This window comes from Thalia democratica, chromosome 7 (genome assembly GCF_965202585.1).
Source record: "Thalia democratica chromosome 7, ktThaDemo2.hap1.1, whole genome shotgun sequence".
In the NCBI taxonomy this organism is placed as follows: domain Eukaryota; kingdom Metazoa; phylum Chordata; class Thaliacea; order Salpida; family Salpidae; genus Thalia; species Thalia democratica.
In genome coordinates, this window is record NC_139171.1 from 50665287 (window position 1) to 50690225 (window position 24939).

Below are 24939 nucleotides of genomic sequence, written 5' to 3' on the forward strand. Positions count from 1 at the left end.
TTTTCACTTAAAATTTAACCAAAAAGTACATCACCATACTTATAGTTTTTGCAGTTTGTTGATAATATTTAAGGCATAGAACATCAAATATCAATTTTCATTATCTAAAGACTTTGCATAGTAAAAATTATAACATACATTTTATAGTTACATTGTATTCTTTCTATCATATTTTTTTTATACAGTAGATAGCTTGAATATTTTTTTTCTAAATAATTGTTGTACATTAAGTTTTACAACATAGTTTTTCAAGCTAGTTTTTTTCTTATCTATATAACAGCTATCAAATTAAAATGTTTATGTATTTTTAAGAACCTGTAAACACGATAAAATAAAGTGTTAATGATCGTTTTCAATGTATAAAAAAGTTTTTCCTTAAATATTTTTTTCATGAGGCATTTTGTAATATGATAACTGTAAAGTACGTATAGTTGAATATGTATTATTTATGTTTTTTAATCTGACATATCAAAACTTTATCTTTTAAGTTTTTGTTTTTATTTTTTTTGTTTATATTTAAGCTCAAGTTTTTTATTTTTAAAGTTATGTTGCTCAGATATATACTGGTTTAATTTTCAAAGTAATTTCAAAAGTTTTGCTAATGTTTAGCTTTATTAATAAGCTCTAATAATAACGATATTATGAATACTAGTTTGATGTTTAATCTTAGTAGCCTAAAAATGTTTTGACACTAAAAATGTTAAACAAACTAGTTTGTTATACATTGTATCATGACTTTTTTAAAATTGTAAAACTATTTTGAACTAGATATACTGTAGCAAGTCGTTAAAACAAATCGATCAGCACAATCAAAACACGCCGAAAAATCAAACCAACTGATTTTTCACCCAAATACAAGTCAATTTAACGAAATGTTGCCGCCCTTGAAATATACAAAGTCTGTCGAGATTAGCGTAAGTTATAAATAAAACAAAAACAATGTTTACAATATAATTTATATTTAACTTGAATAGTAAATTTTTTTAGTGTATTGTAACTTGTTTTTGTTATATTATTTAAGTTGTCTATGAAACACTATTTTTATTTATTACTCGTTAAAGTTATAGTTTGTTTTTCTGATATATAAACCACAGGATGTGGTATCGTGTGAGAGGGTGGAAAATTTTCGTTTTATTTAAAAAATATAATTAATTTCAAAAAGTTTTAATTTAATACTATAAATATCAGTAAAATTCATTAACTTTCCATTAAAAAAATAGAGAAAAATGACTAAATAAAACTTTTACAATGTTTTTATCATCTAAATTTACTACTAGTTTATTCGTTTTTCTGTTTGTAATATTAACTATTTTTTATTTTCTTACTCCTCCCCCTAACAGACTCAAAATTTACTTTTATTAATTTTGTACAAATTTGTTTGTATGTACTAAGTTATCGCCTTTTAATCAAGCAAGTTAGTTTAAACTTATTAATGAGTTCTTTTTAATTTTAACTCTGTTCAATACTTTATCTATGTTTTTTTTTTGTTGATTGTAAATGTGTTTTAGTTTTGTTTTTCTCCTTGTGTGTCCAGTTTAAGTGGCTCAGGTTTTGGTGCCTGAGTCCAACATTGCACAATAAACAATATAATAATAATAACAACAAAACTTTAGATTCTGGTATTAAGTTTGAATAACTGATAAATTTTTTACTAAACAACAGTTTAGAGTCTAAATTTGAACCGTTCTATATGTTTTCAGTGGCTATACTGAAGAAGTATTATAACCGAGTTAGATGAAAAAATATAAAATAAAGTTTTCTTTACTTCTTCATCTTTCTCTAAATTATGAAAGTATTTTTGATTATATTTCTATTTTTACTGTTAATAAAAAACCTTAACATTATTAGCTGAAAATTTCTTAACAAAATGTCAGTAGTATTTTATAAGTCGCAGGTCAATTTATCCAGATAACGTAGCTTACGGCCACAGTTATCTTTAACGAGTCGATTTAATCAATATAAAAATACCATTTCAAAAAAAAATTCTGATAAAACTAGCAATAATAAAGTACTATAAGCTGTTATATAAACAGCATGATTGTAAAATTATACAACAAAAAAAACTATTTCCGATATTTTATTTGCAAGTTTGACAGTTATTTCTTTTTGTCTATCCTAAAAAGAAGCTAAAAAGATTTTAAACTAATAAAAGTAAAAACAAGTTTTTAAATATAATCAAAAACAACTTAAAATCGCAAAACAAGATCAAAACTTGACATAAAATTTTACCAAAATTGTTACGTCATCATTTTTAACACTTGTTTGAATAAGTTTATATAGTTTAAATAAAAGCTGTTTTCACAAACCTAGTCTTTTTTGAGACAAATAAAGGGCAGACTACAAAGTCAGGAAAACACTTTAATTAAATTTACAAAAATAATCCGGAAAATAAACTTTCGCGAAATGTTTGTATCGGTGTGCAAATTTAATAAAAATTGCAGAACAATAGTTGATTACGTAAGTATTACTCAAAATTTATGCGGTTCGAGTCCGTAACGTGCTGTCAAAACACGGAAAAAATTGCGTCTAGACATGAACTTCGGGTTAAAGCAAAGGCGTAAGCTTGAATGAGAATCACGCTACTACGTACGATGCACTCGAAGTTCAAATGGTAGCAAGGTAGTTTCTGGAACTTAAGCTCTCGGACTATCGGCCGTATGTTTGAGAGCTGCTCGCTCCAGACTACTGCGACTGATACTCAGTTGTTTCAAGGACGACGATTAACACAATCTTGCCACTAAGAGCTAGTAGGAGCAGGACCGGAGTAAAGCAGTTGACTCCGCAGCTGAGACGAAGGACGCCCCCAGTAAAGGGGTCACTAGAAGTAGCGTATATGCGGGGTGCGAAGAATGAAGAATAGACCTGCCAGAATGTACCAAAAACAAATAACTAAAACCAAAAAGCCACAAAACAAACCCCGTGGCCAAAAAGTAGGAGCAGGACCAATGAAGAAGACGACCTAGCAGCCGAAACGAAAGTTGCCCCCAAGGATACGGGGCAACAGAAGAAAGTTTGCGCGGTCCGAAATGAAGAAAGGTCCTGCCGAGAAGTTGGTCACGGGGAACTTTTTTTTTTTAATTTCTCTGTACCAACTTGTTCGTCAAACGGAAAAGAAACCAAGCCTTTGCGGGAATTAGGTGCCCACGGGCCAAGTCCTGCAAATGAAGAAAAGCCTTTCCGGGAATTAGGTGCCTACTGGCCAAGTCCTGGAGATGATGAAAAGGATTAAATAAATCCAAAACAAACAAAAAACAAAACAAAAAATTACAAAACAAACCCCGTGGCCAGAAAGTAGTAGCAGGACCAATGAAGAAGACGACTTAGCAGCCGAAACGAAAGTTGCCCCCAGGGATACGGGGCAATAGAAGAAAGTTTGCGCGGTCCGAAATGAAGAGAGGTCCTGCCGAGAAGTTGGTCACGGGGAACTTTTTTTTTTTAATTTCTCTGTACCAACTTGTTCGTCAAACGGAAAAGAAACCAAGTCTTTGCGGGAATTAGGTGCCCACGGGCCAAGTCCTGCAAATGAAGAAAAGCCTTTCCGGGAATTAGGTGCCTACTGGACAAGTCCTGGAGATGAAGAAAAGGATTAAATAAATCCAAAACAAACAAAAAACAAAACAAAAAATTACAAAACAAACCCCGTGGCCAGAAAGTAGGAGCAGGACCAATGAAGAAGACGACCTAGCAGCCGAAACGAAAGTTGCCCCCAAGGATACGGGGCAATAGAAGAAAGTTTGCGCGGTCCGAAATGAAGAAAGGTCCTGCCGAGAAGTTGGTCACGGGGAACTTTTTTTTTAATTTCTCTGTACCAACTTGTTCGTCAAACGGAAAAGAAACCAAGTCTTTGCGGGAATTAGGTGCTCACGGGCCAAGTCCTGCAAATGAAGAAAAGCCTTTCCGGGAATTAGGTGCCTACTGGCCAAGTCCTGGAGATGAAGAAAAGGAGCCGCTAGGTGCCAGTGGCAGAATAAAGTGGCATAAGAGCCAAATAAATGAAAAAACAAAAAACAAATTGCAAAAATAATAAAACACTTGCAAAAAAACAAAATCTCTTTATTTTAACTTAAACGTAAAAATACTTAAATCATATAAATTCTTTAAATAACAAATTAAGTGTCAATAAAAAATTTATGCATTTCTATTTTTAATTTAAGTTGAGGTTCTTGTTAAGATTTATAAAATACATATCAGTAAGTGTACAACAATAAAAATACTATCAACAATAATTAAACTTGATTTTGGCTATTATAGCGAGCGATAAATATTAGTATTTTTGTCAGTGTGCATAGTAACAAGTATACTGTGCACAACATTTTTGATAAGTAACAAAAAACTTCTAAAATATAAGTGTAATAAATTTTTTTTATTTTAGAACTTATATTTAATACTCTTAGTAATTTTAGATACTTTATCGAAAAATAAAAATATTGTAGAAATTCTCTTATCTCTAAAAACTCTAAAATTCACTTTATACAACATTTTTTTTAAATAAAATTTACCTTATAGTTTAAACTTTCAAACAAGGGATAATCTTATTTTTTGTAAAATAAATCTTAAACCCTCTGCTGCTTTATTTAAACTTTTAACTGCAGATAAAAAATAATTTTCACCGTCTTTTTTTCTTATAAATGTCTTTCTGTCCTCTTTTATAATTGCTTTATTAAAAATTATGAGATTTTTTCAAAATTTTCTTTGCGTTAAAACTATCAATAATTTCAAAGTTAATAACAAGTGTTTTTGTTGAAACATTAACTCATTTTTATCTGCCATTTCACAGCTACCAAAATACAACAAATTCTCCGGCCCAGCCTTTTAAAACACGACGGTGAACTGTTTTATCTAGTGGTGTACGACTCGATAACCAAAAGGTTCCTTTGTACACCAGGTCCTTAGTTATACCAAACTTTTTGAGCGCTTTTTTTATCGTTCAATAAACAATAATAATACTTTTATAGTTCGCTTTATTGCATACAAAATTGCTAATTCAAGTAGTTTAAGATGTTGAACTGGCAGAGGTTTAATAGTTGACAGGTTGAAAAACTGATACTGCTTTTCCGCAACTGAAAAGAGTTTAACAAAGTTGTGTGACTCTTTAAGACATAAAGTTGCCTGGAAATAGTAATGACGTCTCGTCAACGCCTCGCCTTGTAACTGTGTCTAAACAGTGTACGACCCGATAACCGAAAGACTTTTTCGTGCATTAGGTCTTTGGATCAAACTTTTTTGAGCGTTTTTTTTTTTGTCGCTCAATAAACTATAATTAGAATTCTGTTAACTTAACGTGTTTTTATTTTTTAAAACAAGTATGTATTAAACAAACTACGCCGTAAGAAACCTCTTAAATTATCTGGTTTTTGTGTTCATAAAAGCAGTCAAAAAAAAAGTTTATTCAACTATTTTGATATTGAAACAAAAATTAATTGATAAGTATACTTAATATTGGAGTATTAATACTTAAAATTGCTTATGCGATAAAGTTAAAAAATATATAGTTCTCTTAATAAAAAAATTTGAAAATTAATATTTTATTTTCAAAAACTGATAAAACTCCATTAAACTGTTTAAACTAAAACAAAAAAATAACTTAATAACTAAGTAAAAGAAACAAAAACTAAATATTATCTGTTTTTATAAGGAAAGTCTTTTTTTTTTATTTCAACTCAAATATTATTCATACAGTTTATTTGTAATTAACTTAAAAAGAAGGAAAAATCTACAAAATAAAATCAATGTAGAAAAAAAAACAACAAGTATATAAGTTTAGTGTAAGAAAAAGTCATAACTTTTGCTTTTAGGCTTATAAATTTAGTATTATATAAGCCTGTTATCAAATAGTTGTATAACTATGATAATTTTTTCTTGATAACTAAATTTTTTATTAAATTAAATTTGCGTAAACACGTTAAATTAGAAAAAAAAAGAATACATAGTTTATTTAAAACATGTTTGAGAGGAATATAATTTACGTTCTGCAAGTTTAATATTTTAATAACTGTTAGCAAGTATTTGCATACAACTTTAAGCAATTGGGTTAAGATTGTTTTAGTTAAACTTTTATTTAGCTAATAGATTTTTTTTATGATATAACAAGAATGAGTTTTACCTGAAGTTTTTAATTTAAAGTGTGTTTACGATTTTTTATGTTTTACTTATTTTAAAATTTAGTTTCACTAATATTCATTTGCTGAATAAACGGTTTATCAATAAACTTAAAACTATTCTGGCAGTTTTGTAGCAAAAACAGTTAATGTTTTTTAAACAATATATATGTTTTTTTATTAACTTACAATTAAAAGCTTTACATACATAAATGAAAGCCTATATGAAAGCCTAAAATGTTTTGTTATATCATTGTTGTGTCCAATAAAGTTTTTCACAAAGCTTTTATTGAGTGTTTCATGTGTTTTAAATAATAAACAAAGAAACAAGAAGAAGTTAAGATTTTGATTACTGTTTTTTTAATGTTCGCAGGGTAAACTAGAAAAGATTTGTAAAAGATTGTGTCTGCTAGGTAAAAGTTAAATTACATCATTACTAAAAAAACTATAACTATCACATACTGACTAGTGTACATACAATTTTATTAATATGATATAAAAATTACGTTGTTGAAGCAAACTAAACCAGTACTAAAGCTTAAACTTTTAGTATCATTAAAAATTTTTTTTCATGTTATAGTTTTATATTTGTTTTAAAATGTTAAAAAACTTGTCTGAGCCCAACTGTTCCAAACAAACTTTTATAAACAATAAATATTTCTCTTAAATGTTTTATTTTTAAATAAAATTTAAGACTTTTCAGTTCATAATTCTTGTAAAATAAATTTAATAATAAAGTTGTATACAATATTGTTTTTATATTGAAATTTATCGGTTTCTATTGTTTTTGTGTTAAGTACAAAACTTTTTGTGAAACTCTTCAAAGAAAATTACTGATTTAGTTTGTTTTACTTTTATTCTAAAAATACGATTTTTTTTATTTTTGTAAGTGTGTTTGTTTTTGATTTTCCTAATCTAAAAAGCAAAAAAAAACGTCTTAAACTTTTGAATACTATGATAGAAGTGCCACTTACAAAGTTGTGAACAAACTTTCAAACCATAAAAGTTATCTTTTTAAACATTTGTTTTTATTTATTTTTGTTTTAAAAATTACTTTTTACTAATTAAACTAAACTAAACTATTTTTGTCATCTTAGATAACAGCACTGATTCAGGTTCATTTTCAGAAATTTTCAAAAAAAAAAAAACAACTTTATAGTTATATTACATTCTTTGTTACTCATAAATTAACTAAAAAATATAAAAGCTAAATGAGAGCATAGTAGAAACTAACTAGCATAAACACTGTTAGAATAAAAAAAAACATATCAGATTTATCAAGTTTGAACTGAACATAAAAAATTAAATCGACACGCTTAAAATTATGCTTTAATTAAAGCTAAATGAAAATATAAATAAAATATAGGTGTACAAATAAGTGTTCGCTTTCACTTATATCTTTAAAGTACAGTTTAAAAGTTTGGTGACCTGTAAAAAGTCTTGTAAAGATGATTGTTGACAGACTGAGTCTCGTTAACCTTTGATCTAAATTACTATTTTTGTAAAAGCTAGAAACTAAGACTAAAACTAGATGTCACTAGAGACTTCAAGCCTCCCTCACTTTTAGTAAATGCAGGCTTGTAATATTTAATAAATTGAAAATAGCTTATTTCCTTATAAGAGTGCAAATGTTTACAAAGCTACAATAGTTTTACTAACTTAGTTCAGACCAAACTTCAATTAAAAAAGATTTAAGTTAAGCGTATAAAATATAAACTAATGATAATAAAATTTAATAAATGTTCAAGTAATTAAATAGTTTTACTATCAGTTTGGTCTGAAGGCATAGGGGTTCTAATGCTGGTTTTGAAAACTCTTTGAGTTAAATGTTGCAAGATCACATATAATAAGAAAAAACTTATAATAAAATTAGCATGACGAAAATTTACCATTAAGTTTGATTATTTTAAGATTTTATTTCAAATGAAAAATTTAACTTTGGTAAAATTACACATGATGTAACTTACATGCTTAAACTTTTAAAAATGTCTATACTTAAAAAAAATAAGTCACTACTTGTGTTTTGTACTATTAAAGGTAGTAAGAAAATAGCTATGTTTTTATTCACAGCAAGTTTTTATAAAGAAAAAACAATAAAAAACTTTATACCTTTTGTTTTGAAACCAACATATTAATTACGCTCTCCCATCTACAAACCTATCTACTTTAAACACTACTTACTCCATTTTCTGGTTAGTGCACTGTACACTCTTGTTTTTCACTATTTGTGGGCCACAAATGTAGTTTCAGCATTTATTCTTCATAGCAGACTCAAAATATTTATTGTAATATTTCCTGGACAAGACGTTAAAAGGTTCTGTGGTGTGCAACTCAATAATTGAAAGCTGTTTATGTGCACCATGTCCTAGGACTAAATATTCTGAGAGCTTTTATTTGTTGTTCAATAAACTATATGTAAATTTTGCTTTTATAGTAAATTTTACCTAATTCCTCTATTTATTTTGCTCTTCACTTAAAACCTCAGAATATATAAAGTATATTTTATCATTTTTCTAGGTCCATATTTGCATGGTTTTGGGCTGAAGGCTATACCTCTCATTGGTTCATCCCAATTAAAATAAAAAATTGCTCACTGGTTACACATTTGTTGTTAATAGACCCTATTTGGGTGCCTCATTTTTCTGAACCCTGTTCTAATCACCAAACCAAAAGTATACAAACTATTATTATTACTTGCAACTACCAGAGTGGCCATTTGTTTTTTGTAAATTTCTTTTATGTTTTTGAAAGTACACTTTCTTATATATTTTTTTGTATAAAATTATATTTAAGTTAAAAATCTCTTTAAAAACTATAAAAATGTTAACAAGTACTGTAATTCTACTTTAAATATTTTTATACTAAATAAAATTCCATGTAATAAAAAAAAAGAGTATTGTATATAACAGTTTTTTTTTATTTAATCTTAATTTCAATGTTTTGCTTCTAAAAATTGTTCAAAACTCTCGGTTTTTCTAATACTTTTATTAATTATCAAATTCCATGTTTGTTTGACTATATTTTAAAATTCCAAGTTAAATTGCTACCCTAAACTACACCATAGAAGTGTATTACAAACAATAATTAGTAAAATAAAACCATAGAAAATAGCTGTCTCAACTCTTTTAAAAAGAAAAGCAAAAGAATCAGAGATTTTTTATTTTATTAAAACATTTTTAATTTAAATTGAATGAATGAAAAGTAGTTATATTTTGTATTCTGAGCTGTTAGTATTTAAACATAACCTGACAAATAGTTAGAGTTGTGGAAAGCTTTTAAAAACTATTCTGTTAATACTTATAGTATTCTCTTAATACTATAAGTTATAAAATTTTATAATTGAAGGCAAAATTTCAGTCAAAAGTGTTATAAAAAACATCAATTTAAAAAAAAACTTTTAAATTGTTAAAAAAAATAAAATACTCAAAACCCTAAGTTTTCTGTAAAATTAAAACCTTGTTGCACTTAATTGTAAAATATTTTTTAATAAAGTTTATAGTTTTTAAGTCAATTAAAATAGTACCTTACTTCTACAGCCTATAGCTATAAACTTTTAGTTTTCAAATAAATTGTTACAATTTTTTTCTTAGTTTGAAGCTTTAATGAGATCAATTAACTTGGTTTAAAAGTTTCTACAACTACATTTTTGACTATATAATCTGCTTGTTAAAGAGATATTTTGTTTCTTAATATTCTGTTGTATGATAAGAACATTTACTTTCTTGAAAGTTTTTACCAATAAAGTTAGAATCAAATTCTTAATATAGTCTAAAAAACATTTTATTTATTTATAATACAATTTAAGTTCGCATGCATTTTAAATTATGTATCTTAAAACAAATTAAAAATTGCTCATAGAGTATAAAAGATCAACAAAATTGTTTATAGTTTAAAATTTAAAAAAATTACCAATCTAATTTTTTGTCAGCTATTTTATAAAAATATTAATTTTTTCTTGAATTTAGGGTAGGTTTTATTTTTTTTGTGTTTTTAATTATTACCAGGTTTATTAAAATTAAAGGACTATTTAAAATTTGCAAGTCGTATTGTAATAAATTATTTTCAACTTATTTATAAATTATAATGTTATATAATTTTCAATATTCATATTTGAATAATAAGTGTAGGAATATTGTTTTTTATATTACTAAAAGTTCCAAGTTTTCTTTAGGATTTTCAAGAAGTACAACAAAAAATTAATATTTTAATTAAAATTGTGCTAATAAAATCATATTTTTTATAAACTTTCAATCTGCAGAATTTTGTATTAATCCTTAAAAAACCAGCTGTTTCCTCAATGCTACCTAACAGAAGAATAGGTTTAAGTAAGTCGAATAAAACTTCAATAGCCATTTATAAATCTAAATATAGTAAATTTTGTTTTATAATAGTAACTATATAAATCCAATTAAAGATTTTAAACAATTTTTTTTTGTAGAAATTGATTAGTAGTTTTTTTACTTAGTTAATGATGATTTTAAAGTTTATAAAATTTTAGCAAATTCAAGAAAAAGAAACAGTGTTTCAACTTCGCAGGATGACTACAAATACAACCAAAACTTTTTAAGTCAATGTATCAGATCAAAACCTATAGCTGTAAGTTATAAGTTTAAATATAAACTTTTAAATAAAAAAAGCTTTTAGATCATAACTGTCTGCAATATAAAATTAAAAACTTTTGGGAAAAAGCTCAAATTTTACTAAACATTAACAAGTTTGAATGGCAGTTTACATTTAAGTTATATTTTAATGAGTCTTGTTTACCAGTGCTCTAAATTAAAACACTCGCTTTTATTGTGTTCCCCATTTATATTAAACTCATAGCTACTGTATAACAATATGATATAATTTTTTTCACATTTGTTTTGTATTACAAATTGATAAATGTTTAGTAAAATCGACCAAACATGTAACAATGAAACAGGGTGGCAGTCTGGATGACAATTGCCTTGGTAACGGGTTGGTTGCCTCGCGAATGAGAAGGGATGCAAACAGAGCAATAACCAGAAAAACCCAGCCTCATCAAAATCAACCACAGCCCACTGGTTCCTCTTATGTTTCAGGTATTTGTTGTTAAACTTTTGATGCAAGGCTGTAAAATGCTCACCTATAAATTAGTCATATCTATATAAGTATGAACTAGTAAATGAATTATTGTTTTCAATAATGTACTGCCTTTTTTTAAACTTTTTACAAAGGCAGATATCTTTGGTAAACTTTTATTTGTAATGTAAAGTTTTTTAGATAAATGTTAGTGCAATGATATAAACTTTTTATAATTATATCTGATCTTGTTTTTTTTTTGTATTGAAACAAACGACTTGCAGCGTTCATGTTTAAATCTTGTGATTTACATTCTTTGTTAATAGCTTTTTTAAGAACCAATAAGTAAAAATTTATCGTCAAGCGTTGATAACATGCTATACTAAGTTTGGTCTCTTTGTTAATTAAAATTTAAAGCTATATCAAAAGTTGTAAAGATCTAAATAAGAGGTTTTGATTAAAGCAGTTTCTTATGTTTTTAGTTTACAATACTTATAATTCAAAATTGTTAAGTGAAGTTACAAATATTTTTTTAGCAGTAATATCTAAACATTTTTCATACGTATATCTAAGTTTTATAGAGTAAGGCTACTGTGAAATTATGTTTTACTTTTGCTAAATTTACAACTAAAGGTTGGCTAAAAAAAAGTAAATATCAATGCTATTCATTGTTAGTTTGAAGTAATCCTTAATTTTATAAACAAAGAAAACAAATTTTAAATTTATGAACTATATTTTATGAATAAAACCTATCTAGTTATGAAATATTTAAAATCTAGTATGAAGATCGGGAAGAACTTTTTATTTGAAATAAATATAATTTATTTGTAGCCGTAGTATACATTATTAACATACAATTAATTTAATACAATTTAGTTTTGTTAATTTAATATCCTTTAGTTTAAAATACAAAATTATTAGTTTTCAAATAATTTTTGTAAATATAAAGTCAAAAAGTACTTTATTTTAAATACTTTAAAACTTAAGAAAAAATGAATAAGTACAAATTTAATTTAAAGTTTATGCTAATTTGTGCATATCAAAAGAATAATATAATGTTATACTGAAGTTGCTTTTTTAAATAAACATTGATGTAGTTATGATTACTTATAAAATCTAAACAAGACAAATTCAAACCATTTTTTAGACATATAATTAAATTTTTAAACAAAAACACAAATTCCAATTAGACATTTAAATTCTAATAAACAACCAATAAAACCACTTAGACGAATATTAAAACAATTACCCATAAAAATGTTAAAAGGTTAAACAATATATAGAGTAATTAAGATTCATTTAAGGCGTATAAAGCAAGACTACTTAATTTTTTAACTAACTGTTTTTTTCTGTAGTTGACCACAAAAATATTAAAAAAAATTTTATAACTAATTTCACAACTTCAACAAAACTCATCCTTATAAAAGAAATACTCAATAGAGACACAATATGATTATAACTATAGAAGAAAACTACTCCATGTTTTAAAATACTTTATTAACAATAAAAGATATGCAACGATAACAAGTGTAAATATAAACACACATATCTAATACAAACTTTGATGTATAATAATAAGTGAGCTACAGTTCAATTATTCTACAATTATTGGAGTATCTTATAACCAAAATGCCTAATCATAATAGCCTAATTTCAAATAGTTCAACCATTAAAAAATAAGGAACTTACAGTTGCATATCGGAATGAAACTGTTTAGCAAACAAACTTATTTAAAAAGCATGATAAAGCAGACAATACAACAAAAGTTTACATGGGGTTAAGTGATACAACATTTTAAATAGATGCATTAGTTGTAAAATAATTTTTAAAATACAGAAAAATTAGACGCAAGATACATTTATCAACTACAATGAATATTAAAAGACAAGAAATATAACAATATAAAACTAGAAATAAGAAACACAATACTCAACCTAAATCAAACAGTAGCAAAACTTGCAAGTTATGTAGTCTGGGAAAGTTAAGAGTAAAAAATATCAATTAAAAAAAAAAAAGACTATAACATTTGTGCTTACCGAATAAAAATACTTGTTTTAAAATATTCAATTACCTCAACTAAAAACAAAAAAAAACAAAACACAAAATAACAGTTCAAAGTACTTTTACGATTGATTTTAATAGAATAATAGGAATTTATTAGTTATTCTAGCTATCTACGTCACGTTTACAATATGTTAAACTGCAAAATTTCAAACGTAAAATTGTTTATTAAACAACCAAAAAGAATCGCTTAAAAATTTGTTTTTAAGATCTGCTGTACAAAAATCCTTACGCTTATTTAGTCACACACCACGGATACAGTTTAATGTCTTGTCCAGGACAAAATACTAATAAAATGATATTTTCTTTTGTAATCTGTATTAACAGTTAAACAATGTATGCTGTTTCAAATATGATTGTTTTGTTTATATAAGATATACTCACTAATATGTCATTAAATATTTTTTCACTGTAGAAAAGTAAGAAAATACAAAGAACTTATATTTACATATAATTTACATAATACTAGTTATTAAATTCTAACTTTTCAAAAACAAATTTAAATACAATGATTTAACCGCAAAAATCTCAACTGAATTCTCATTTCAATCACACAAAAACAGCTTCAAACGTGGCACAAACCCTGAACCTGATCAACACCAAGGGGCTGACCACTTGGAGGGAGGACCCGTGGGAGGACGACGTGTACTCGTCCGGACGACTAATGAGTGACGTGTACTCGTCGGTGCGTAGCAACGAGAATCGATCGGTTGCCAGTGACTACGCGCGCGGAGGCAGCCTGTACAACATCACCAACCCTTCGTTGTATGAAAGTTAGATGTTTATTAATGTATTTGTATAATTTAAGTTTTATATTTACAATTTTTTGTTAAGTATAATTGATTTTGATAGATTAAATCTTTAATAAATTTGCAATGTAAAATATTTTAATATTTTTGTATTAAAATATAAATCTGAGACGAAACAAGTCACCTGAGGTGTTTTTAATGTATAAAGTAGTTAATTTTTTGAATAAAATCATTATTTTCGAGCAAAACAGCTTCATGAATTTTTAATGAATTGACGACCTTCGCTAAAACGTGTTTCTTGTTCAGTCTGTAATTTGTTTTTATGCTGTTTCATGTTTTTTTCTCACTTTTATTGTAACTAGTTGAATATGATTTATTCAAGTTGTCAATTTTAGCCTTTTTTAATGGTATATATTTAAAATATTATAACATTTTATTTTAAATATTGCGTTATTAATCCTTTTCAAAATTATCCACTTTTTAATTGTAAAAGTAACAATTTTAAGTTTTTGATTTTATTTAAACATGTACTCCTAATCTTAAGATACACATTAAACGTGTTCTTTAAAGAGATTCAATTTCTAAATCCTTGAATTAAGGTAGAGGATAGTAAAATCTTTTAAGTTTTTTAGTTCTTGCAGTTTTTTTTTATGTTGTCCAATGAGACAATGCATGACACAAAAGGGGTGCAAAACTTTTGACAAAAACTGGATTTATTTATAAAATTTATTTGTTTCATTTTTTTACAAACTTCCATATTTACGTAGGAAGCCACAGCAACAAAACATGGGACTCTCAATCCATTCCAGGCAGCAAGAGAAAGTTTGCAAAAGAAAAGTTGAGACATTCCAGCAAGTCTGGTTAGCTACCTTAATTAGTTAAGAACTGGATTGTTTTAATACTTTTTATTTGTTTAAAACTTATATTTATACACTCATTTTAAATACACCTGTCCGGAGAAAAATAAAAAGTTAGCTGATAAAATGCACAGCAAATCATTCAAGCATGACGTCTGGTTACGCTTCCAGCGAACTTGATTCAACGAGCGACTTCAACAGTTACCATGGCAACTACGAGAGCAGCTCATTCTTCGACGAAGATTCGTTCTTCAACGATTCGTACCACGCTGCTGGTGCAGGAGGGCAGTTTTCAACTGACATATTCAGCATGCTAGAAGAAGGCAGCATAAGTTGCAGGTTGGTTTAATGTTTTACATTGTGTATATAAAGTTTTCCTTAAAGGTTCAAGATAATTCTGTGTAATTTGAGTAATTAATTAATTAATAATCCAGTTTTAAAAAGGCACTATAAATCATCATTATGGGTGATGCTAGCTGCAGTATAAATGATTAAACCTGCAACAAAAATTGTTTAATCAGTTTGTGTCTTAAACCGTGAAGAACTATACACAGTTAGTCTGCAACTGGAAATAGAGAATTAAACCAGTTTTGAAATTCCTTTTTATAAATAGTGAACAGATTAATTTGTACCTTTTAAACTAAAGTAAAAGACTCAAAAAAATAAAAGTTATGCCAGTTGACTCGAGGTTATTTAAAGGGATTTTGTTCAAATAAACTTAGATAACATTAAAAATAAAAAATCAACTATAATAATTTATAAGAAATCTAAAAACATATGAAAATGAAGTTCTTTAATTTCTTATTTTAAAACACTCTATTTTTGAAATTGGTAGTTTTTCATTTAGAATAATATTTACTCTCAAGTACCAGTTAAAGAACACTATATAAATCTGTAAAGTTAACAACACAAAAGCATGTATCTTTTTGATGCATGATGTTAAAGTAAATTGCGCCGAACGCACAACATTTTCTAAATAGTTTCACCCACAAAGTCAGGCTGACTTGTGTCATTTTGCAATAAGCTTATTTTAAACTTCAAAAACATCCACATCACAATATTAATAAGTAGTATAAATTGAAATAAGCATAAGAACTGTTGTTACCAACAAACTTTCAGGACTCCGTTTCCGGACGTCGGAGACTGGCCGGACACCATCAGCGAGCTGAACTTCGACTGCAACCACGTGGGCGATGACGCGCACGATGACGTCATACACAACTGTGACGCGCACAGCGACATCATGCCGTCGTCATGCAACCAGACCAAGCATCAGCACGTCAATGAGAACAGTTCGAACTGCAGCCAAAGGAAACACAGCAGGTTGCTATTTCGACTGTTTTATTTTACCAATATTTATTGAAGTATTAAATTTGTTTTTTTTTTGCAGTTTAAAAATGAGAAGCAACAGACGCAAGCCCTCAAATATCAAAACTCAGAAAACTTACAAACAAATGGTTAGTACTTATATAGTATATAAAGGTTTTTTTTTTCTATTCATTGCTACAAACGAGTGTTTCGTTTGTAACTTTAAAACAATAGTTTGTCTACTAATCAGTAAATATCTTAACAGTGTCCTAACAACGTTACCGCTGTTTCAGAAGACAACTTTGCGCGTTTTGGTCCGGACAACGCGCAACAAATAGCCACTAACATCGAAGACGAAACCAAGCTGCCGGTGGTGCACAGAATAACCAACGCTAGGAGGCGCCTCTCCTCGTCCAGCGACAAGTACGCCAACCGAACGCTCTCATTGGTCGAGCTGGAGTCGTCGCAGCTCCGTTCCGCTCTGCTTCACCCCAACCAGCCGCAGGACAATTTTGCTCAACCGCCGCAGACGCTTCAGATATCCGCCCTCCACCTCATACAGGCCCAGCAGCAGAGCGGCGCGTCGATGAAGAAGAAGCTGAGGAAATCAGTTTCGGTGCTTCCCAGCAAGAAAGCGGCCACCTTCGCATCCCAAGCGGCGCCCTACCCCAACGTGACGTCACAGAGGTCGAAAAACAAGACGTCGATCGACCCGCCCATGCACGGCGTCTACCTTTCTCCCAAGTACCCGCCGAAAGCCCCAGTCATGACCTCACGGCAGCCGCAGGTTTGCGTTGGAAACTTCATGAGGAAGCAAATAAAATCCATACAGGTGCCTCAGATGAAAAGCCCGCCAAAAGCGAGCAGCTCCGCGGCGCCGCCGTGCGGTAAGTCGTCGCAGAAAGTGATCAACCTCGAACTGGACCTGAATCTGAAGGGGGGAAATTTGGACGACGTGGTTATCAGCTCGGTGCACGCGGAAGTTTCCACGAGCCCCTCCTTGGAAGGGGAAAGTCCCGTGGCGAAGAAAGCGGGAGGGGAGAAAGTAAGCAGGAAGCACGTGACGGTGCCGATCCAGGTGAACTTCAGGAGGAGCTGGAACTACATGAGCAAGGAGGAGAAGGAGAATTTGGTTGAGAGGCTCAGCGATAAAATATCCACCATGACTTTGCAGGTATGAAATTGAATTTGATAATTCTGTTCCTTTGTTTATGGAGTTGTTAGGAATTGTTTTTGTATAATTACATTCTATTATCTTTTTAGAATACAGAAACATATCTTGTAAAGTGTTAACGTTGTTTTCTTCATTTAAGTACATATAAATAATTAATATATTTGAATAAAAATGAACAACCGTGAACAGGGTTGCCACAAGGTCAGGAAAAAGTAAAAAATGACTAAGGTCAGGAAAAAATCAGGGTTTTTGAAAAAAGTTAGAAAAAAGTCATGAAGTTTGACAAAATTTGAAAAGATGTCAGATTTTGTCAGTTCAAATTTACAAAATTACTTAATCTCCAATGCCTTCATCTGGTAAAAATTTTACATATCCGTTAAAAAACTTCAACATTTTCCTATTAACATATTGAACAATTACTCTACTTTGAGGTTGGGCAACGTTTTCAATCAACGGGCCGGATCCAGAAAAAAATTAGTCGTTTGCGGGCGGGAGTATCTCGAATTAGTGATTTACTGGGTCCGGATTAAGCCAAATAATGACTTTTTAGATCCGAATCTAACTGGATACTAATTTTAAATCGAGATCCGGATCTGGTTGGATTCTAGTTTAAATAAAAGTTTTGGATCCGACCGAATTCTAATTTCGAAGATACAGTTGATCACTTTTTTGAATTCTTTGAATTCACAAAACTTTTTCAAGTCTGACAGCTTAATATGTAGATTGAGACATGTCACATGTTCAAATAATAACTATAAATATAATTGACATTGTAATTGACACAATGGTATATTAAATATTGTACTTAAAAAAACACTGTGCTTGAGGTAATGTGACAAAAAGATATTCCAACTAAGTTAGAAAAACACAAAATATTAGGACAAAATGTTGTATTTATTAGTACACATTAAGTTATAAAGTCATTTTTTAGCATGTTTTTAAAGTCAAATTCTTACAGTTTTGTTTTGTAAAATATGATACAAAGTTTTATAAACACTTTATGATATTGACGCTTTGCGGGCTTGTCACTTCGCTCGCGGGCCGGACATTTTCATTTTCGGGCCGGATCTTATTAAAATTTAGAAAACGATCGGGGGTCGGTCATTTTCCCTCTGCGGGCCGTACGTTGCCCACCCCTACTCTACTTGAACAAGCAGTTTTTGTATGCTTTTTAGTATTGATGATCTGTGGCAAGGACACTTCTATAGTGAAGCTGAAATATATACACAAAGGTTTATCTAGCATATTTTAGAATCAAAGTGTTTTTATTTATGTAAATTATTAAGTTCTTTATAATTTAGCTCTAAGTTTAGTATTCTATGTAACAAGTTTATGTGTATACTTTACCTCTTTATAATTTTTTGAAATTATTTAAATTTTAAAAATAAGTAAAATCAGAATATATTATTAATTTTACATTTTAGAGGTTTTATAATAAACAAAAGGAGGAAATATTTTATTAAACAGATGTATATTATTTATTTTTTTAATAATTGTTATTAAGTTTTTAAAGTAAGTAAGAGTAAAAAAGCATTTGTTTTTCTTTTAGTTTAAACTTTAAAGGATTCATTTTAAATGATATAAGAAAGTATTTTTATAACAGAATTTACTTAAGTTTACTTTTTCAGTATTATTTTGTAGAGTTAATGAAGTTTGTAAAACTTGTAAGAGTATATTATTAAATACTATTAAATTTTTTTAATTAAAAAGTTTTATAATAAATGATATGAGAAAGTAGTTTATATAAGAGGTATATGGTTAAGTTAACTTATTTGTAGTTTTTTATATAATTTTTTAATCAGGAAAAAGTCAGGAAATTTTTCTCAGCTTGATCTGTGGCAACCCTGCGTGAAGCTTAAAAACTTTTATGCAGTTATCAAAAAAAAAAAAAAAGTTTGAAACTTGCAAAGCTGATAAGCCAAGCTAACACAATATATATTCGAACCAACAGGAACAGCTGGAAATAATGCGCATAATAGACGGCTCTCCCCCTCAAAAGCCAGTTCGGCAGAAGAACCTCCAGCGCAAGTTCCGCATGTCGGCCGACGACATCGACTCCCACAAGCTCACCAAGTTGCTAGGCTACATCGACACCCAGAAGGGGAGGCAGGGGCTGGCGGGCATCTTCTCCCAGTCGCCCGTCAACGGCATGACGCTGACGCAGATGATCAGCGACCACGTGATGCAGGGCTCGCCCAATCAGCTGCGGAGGAGCAACTCGGAGGGAAGCTTGAGCTCCATCGCCACCGACTGCGTCGATTTCGAAGAAGTTTGTTGGCTTTTGTGTTTTCAATCTTGCTGTAATTTAAATAAGGTTTAGTGTAAATGATGATCCCAATAAGGAAATTTGTGTTGTAACAAACTTCTGTTTAAAATTTTCTTCGTGATAAAAGATCAAGCTAAAAACTTTAGTTTTATTTGTTGGATATTAAATTTATTCATTCTTCAAGTAATTGATATTCCCCTACAAAACACACGTATCAGCTTATATTTGTGCCTTTATAGTTATTAATTATAATTTTTTCATGTTTTCATATGTGTATAAAAATATGTTAAGAACAATTGAAATACGCTATATACAAAATGCTCGATTTTATTTGTTATAAAACTTCAATATGAATTCATTTTGATTAATCATTATTATCTGTGAGGTAATTAAAATTTCAAAAATTTCTCGTGTTATGAGAATTTAAGCGCACGTTTACCAAAAACACATTAACATTTTCTCAATAGTAAATACTATATTACTTATGTTCAAACAACTCAGGACAAGCAGAGACTGCAGGAAATAAATGAAAACAAGAGCGCTTACTTCAAACACGAGCAAAAGGTGCTGATCGAACAAGAGGAAAATAATGAAGAAGAAATTTGCGTTGATATGTGAAATACATCAGAATATTTAATTTTGTACAAGATACAAAGCAAATATGCTGTATTTGCTATGAAGTGTTTCTAAGTTTTCTTAACAAAGTTAAAAAGTTTAATCATTATTTTTATTGTGTTTTTAAGTTTATACTGTATTTGTGAAAGTGGTTTCTATGGGCTCTAATTATGTTTATTTTTAAAGAGTTTTTAGACTCTGACTTTCCTACTTTTAAAGTTTATTTTTTATTATCAGAATTTCTGCATTACATGTTCGAACGTCTTTTTGTTACTTGTACTTTTTGTTGGCTGTATTTGAACTGAACTTTTCTACAATTTTTGTTTACACTCTGTTGCAAATGTTTGATATAAAATTCTCCTTTTTTTTTGTGCTTACATATAAGTGCTGCATACACATTTAAAATTAATCGGTTGAAGCTTTTAACACAAAACTTCATGAAAGTTTTCGTCAATCATACACAAGATGAATGTAGCTGAAAATTCTGAGCTAGTTTGTAATATCACTCGTGTGTACTAAAATGTTGTTTGACTAATTTTAATATAATTTAAAAATTCCAATTAAAAAACTAAGTGAACTGTGAAGCACATCGGCTATGATACTAGTTAAAAAATAAAACTTTTGTGTTTTGTTTCAATACTTTTGTTTAAAGTAATGTTAAGTATAATATTTGGATTAATTTTACTGCATGATTTTACTACTATCCTTGCTTTTGTTTAGAAAAAGTTATAATTGATATTATGGATTTACCTTTTTCTCAACCGTTACTAAGTTTGGTTGTATTTTTACAAATTTTTTATAATCGAATAGTGCTAAATTTTTTTTTTCAAAAGTTTATTTGTTTTGTCGATTTTTAAAACTTTTAACCACAACTTAAGGTTTAACTTTTAGAAAGTTTGATTTGTTAGAGTCAATGAGAAATATGTCAATATTTACTTGTTTGACTTGATATTGAAACTATTTTTCTACCTAGTAAAGCTTGAAACTACTCTACAAAGCTCTGATCTATCTTACTTGTTTACGTCAGACGTTCTTAATTTACCTTTTTTTATTTTCATTTATCATGACTTGGTCGTTTACATCTTGTGATACTTTCAATTAAGAGATCATCGATTATTTCTTCTGACATACCCAAAACAAACTTAGTATTGATAATTTGCACTTTAGTTTGCATGGAATATTTTAAAAGATTTTCAAGTTTTCATTTACCGCTGTGAGCTACGAAAGTTGATTATTTTTTTTTATAAACCGTCTTTGAAAGTTTTGTATATTTGTAATAACGAAAATTTTTTTTGTTGTGAATATCGTTTACTATTATTAAATTTTCACGTGACATAAGGAAAACATAGTTTTTATGTTTATTTATTTATTTTGAGCTGCAATTATACTTTTAATCTAAAAACATTCAGTTTTTAATATAATTTTTGTATGTAAAGTAATGAGAGTTTTTAAAACTTTTTGTAGATCAATAATATATTGATTTTACAAACATTTGTAATACATTTTAATATATTAACCATACAGTTTATATATTTCTTACAAGTCAGTAAAATATAATATGTTTTATAATGTTAGTTTATGTAGCAAACGTACAAAATTCTCTTTAAGTAAAACATTAAATTTTAAACGAATTAAATTAAAAACAATAAGTCAGAAGAATTAAAAGAGTTATTGTAAATAAACTTAATGATTGTAAACTATGTTCTATGAAAATTATATAATTGTTTCATGATATTCGCTAAAAAAGTTTGTTAACAGTTTTATAGAGTTATATAGTTTTATAATTGAACTAAATCTAATTGCAAGCTTATTTTTAAAACAAAAGTACTCATGAAGATGTTTCACTTAAAATCGATTAAATATTTTACTTAATCTAGGTGTTGTAATTGTGTATGAAATACAGAAAATAATTAGTTTATTAGAACTAAGTTAAACATAGAATATTATTATTTTTGTTGGTAAATTAAAAAATTGTAACTAATCAGTTTGTGATAACGCTGAGATTATGAATATAAAAAAAGCTGCCAGATTTTTTTCTTTCATAAAAATACTATATTTAATATCTAAAGTAAAAAAAAACATTTATAATTATATAAAAAGTTGTGTTGAACTATTGTATAACTGTTTTTGTAAAATAATGACTACGACGATTTTAATAAGTTATTATTGCTTCAAATGTATACTAGTTTGTTTTATTAGAAACCATAATAACTTTTAAAGCTAATAAGATAATAATTAAACCTTTTTTTTGTTTGCATTACAAATAAAACCTAGTTAACTATCAACGTTCCATTAAGCTTATCTTTCAATTTAAAGTATTCATCTTTTGTTTAATTTCTGAAAGTATTTCTTACTTTTTTATCTTAATGAATGACTTAAAAAAACTTCAATATTCAAGTATTATATTACTCAACATTTTTTAAAACTTCATTAAAAAGTTTTTTGACAAAAATTGCATTTTTATGAGATGGGCGCATCAAAGAGCAAACAACGAACTGATTTGTTGATCGAAGCGTTGGGCTTCCAAGACCTGATCGAAGATTTCGAAAGGTCTCTCACAAGAGCTTGCACCAACCACTTTGCAAACTCACTGATGCTTTCAACTCTAATTCACTATGACGTATCAAGTAAAAATATTTTAGAGTCAAAACTTTTGAAGTATGACGGAGAGTTTAGAACTTTTTGTCACGCGTACTTGAAATTTAAAAGACTCATGAAAGTGTATGTAATACCGTGTGACAAACAAGAGTTTGAAGAATCATTTGAAGTTAATTTCAGTTATAAAGACAATGAGGAGACATTTGTTAACATGCAAGACTTAAACGAAGTGGTGAACAAGTTATCAAAACTTGAAGTGAAAGATTCCTTTTATCGTGTCATAAAGTTCGGTGTAAAAATAGAGTTTAACAAACTTAAATCTGATGTTTCTGAATTAGTTTGCATGGTAAATGGAGATAAGTTCAAGATGAGTGACTTAAAGTTAAAAGCTCAAGAAGTAAGAGAAAATCTAGAGAATATAAAAATTAAACTTTACAACAATTTGCTAATTTCCTACAATCTGAGACTGTTGCACAAACAGGAAAAGTACAAAAGAAAGTATCACAAGGAGTATGTCATGAAGTTGCAAGAAACGATTAGTTTCGATGCCAAAGTGCACAAAAGTTTGGAATGTCCAATTTGTTTGGAAGAATTTGTAGACGGCGTTTCAGTGACAAAATTGAAATGTGGGCATTTGTTTTGCACTGCGTGTATTGAAAGGTGGTTTAACCAAAGCACGAAATGTCCTTGCTGCAGACAAAAACCGCTTTTTAGCTGGAATGTGGAAAAAGAGTCGATTTCTTAATTTTTTTGTTTAATTATAAATATTGTGGTATGTAGTTTAATTAAAAACTAAACTTTCAATTTTTTTTATAAGTTTTTTCTCTGGACTACAAATACATTTAAAGTTTATTAACTTAATTTTCTACTTATATATATCTAAATAATTATATAAAAAATGCTTAAGTTGATAAGCTTTAGTTAAAATTTTAGATTTAAAATATTTGTATTAGTTTAAACTGCAAAAATCCTCAATTCACTTTTCACATAAAACCATTTTTCAAATACAACGTTAAATGTACAAGCTTACAGCTATGCTTTTATTTTAATAAATATATTTGCTATTGCTTTACTTGTGCTATCTTTTTATATTTTAGGTTTAAAAAATTTTTGTTTGTTGACTACAAAAACTATGTTAAATAACGGCGGCCGGCGAGCAACTTTTCCAATAAAAAATGACCTTACTTCTGTTTGTTTCTTTATTTATTATAGCTATAAAGCAACTACACTAAAGAGGGTTAGACTAGGGATGGCCACTTTTACTATCAACGAACGATATTTATCAAAAAAAAATCTTTTAAGGGTCAGACTTAAATGCAGTGGTATTTCAACTAATCAATGGGTTTAGGACTATACTAGTTCTAGTAAGTAAAAATTGTATAAGTTGCAATACAAATGATAATATAATCCAGCTAGGGTTGCTAATCTTTTCAAAAATAATAAAATGTAGTAAGAAGCAAAAACTGTCAATTGTTTTTAAATACCTGAAATAATACATTGTAAAAAACTGACTTCAAACAAGAAAATTAAAACATTATTATTATACTAGCCTGATGTATATAAAAATTCTAAACTGGCCTGAATTAAAAAAAATATTTAAAATTTTCAAACTAGTCTTAATTGGCCTGAAGACTTCAAACCAAAAAAAATGTATTTGAACAAAAAAAAACGAGATAATCATCAACAATTTTCTTCTGTAGAAACTTTCAGTTCAATTAAAAACCTTGACCTGTTTAAAGTACCTAAAAAAAAAGCATAAGTGTGTATTTAAAAACGAATTTAGCGTTAAGTTTACTTTTTTATTATCTTAGAAAATAACTAGAAACAGTTAGAATAGTTTGATATTAATTTGGATCTACTTGACTAATTTTTGTCAAATGATTGAAAATAAGGTCGTGACGAACGTCTAAGCGGCAAAGCTCCCTTTGATGCAGACATTTTATCCTTTCTCTTTTTCCTCTGATCTTCATCCACCTCGCGCCAACGCTCGTCTAACTCCGGTGACTTCGCGTAGTAGAGGGAGAAAGGGTCGGCGTCCAACACGTCTTCCGATGACGCAACCGTGACGTCATCGTCGTTGCAGTAGTTCCATTGGCCGTTTGGCGCCCTGCAGTGGGCGAAGTAGTGAACTCCGCTCAGCACTACCACCGCGTAAAGTTTGTAGACGACA

At 28.6% G+C, this 24939-nt stretch overlaps 1 protein-coding gene across 1 annotated transcript; it reads left to right on the plus strand.

Annotated features, from left to right (window-relative positions):
- Nucleotides 1-10360: 10360 nt before the first annotated feature.
- LOC145840496 (uncharacterized) lies at nucleotides 10361-21375 on the plus strand. The gene is made up of 11 exons (XM_082947779.1): nucleotides 10361-10423; nucleotides 10597-10694; nucleotides 11023-11161; nucleotides 13766-13975; nucleotides 14719-14811; nucleotides 14943-15147; nucleotides 15928-16131; nucleotides 16199-16265; nucleotides 16382-17290; nucleotides 19242-19559; nucleotides 20058-21375. The coding sequence occupies exons 1-11, from the start codon at nucleotides 10396-10398 to the stop codon at nucleotides 20172-20174; spliced, it is 2388 nt and encodes a 795-aa protein (XP_082803905.1). The 5' UTR covers nucleotides 10361-10395; the 3' UTR covers nucleotides 20175-21375.
- Nucleotides 21376-24939: the final 3564 nt, after the last annotated feature.

Excerpts from the sequence above, each read along its gene's own strand:
- LOC145840496 (XM_082947779.1), top strand. The coding sequence starts at position 10,396 with ATGCTACCTAACAGAAGAATAGGTTTAA. Across the intron at positions 14,812-14,942 it reads GAGACATTCCAGCAAGTCTG|CAAATCATTCAAGCATGACG; the intron begins GTTAGCTACCTT and ends TAAAATGCACAG. Across the intron at positions 17,291-19,241 it reads TATCCACCATGACTTTGCAG|GAACAGCTGGAAATAATGCG; the intron begins GTATGAAATTGA and ends TCGAACCAACAG.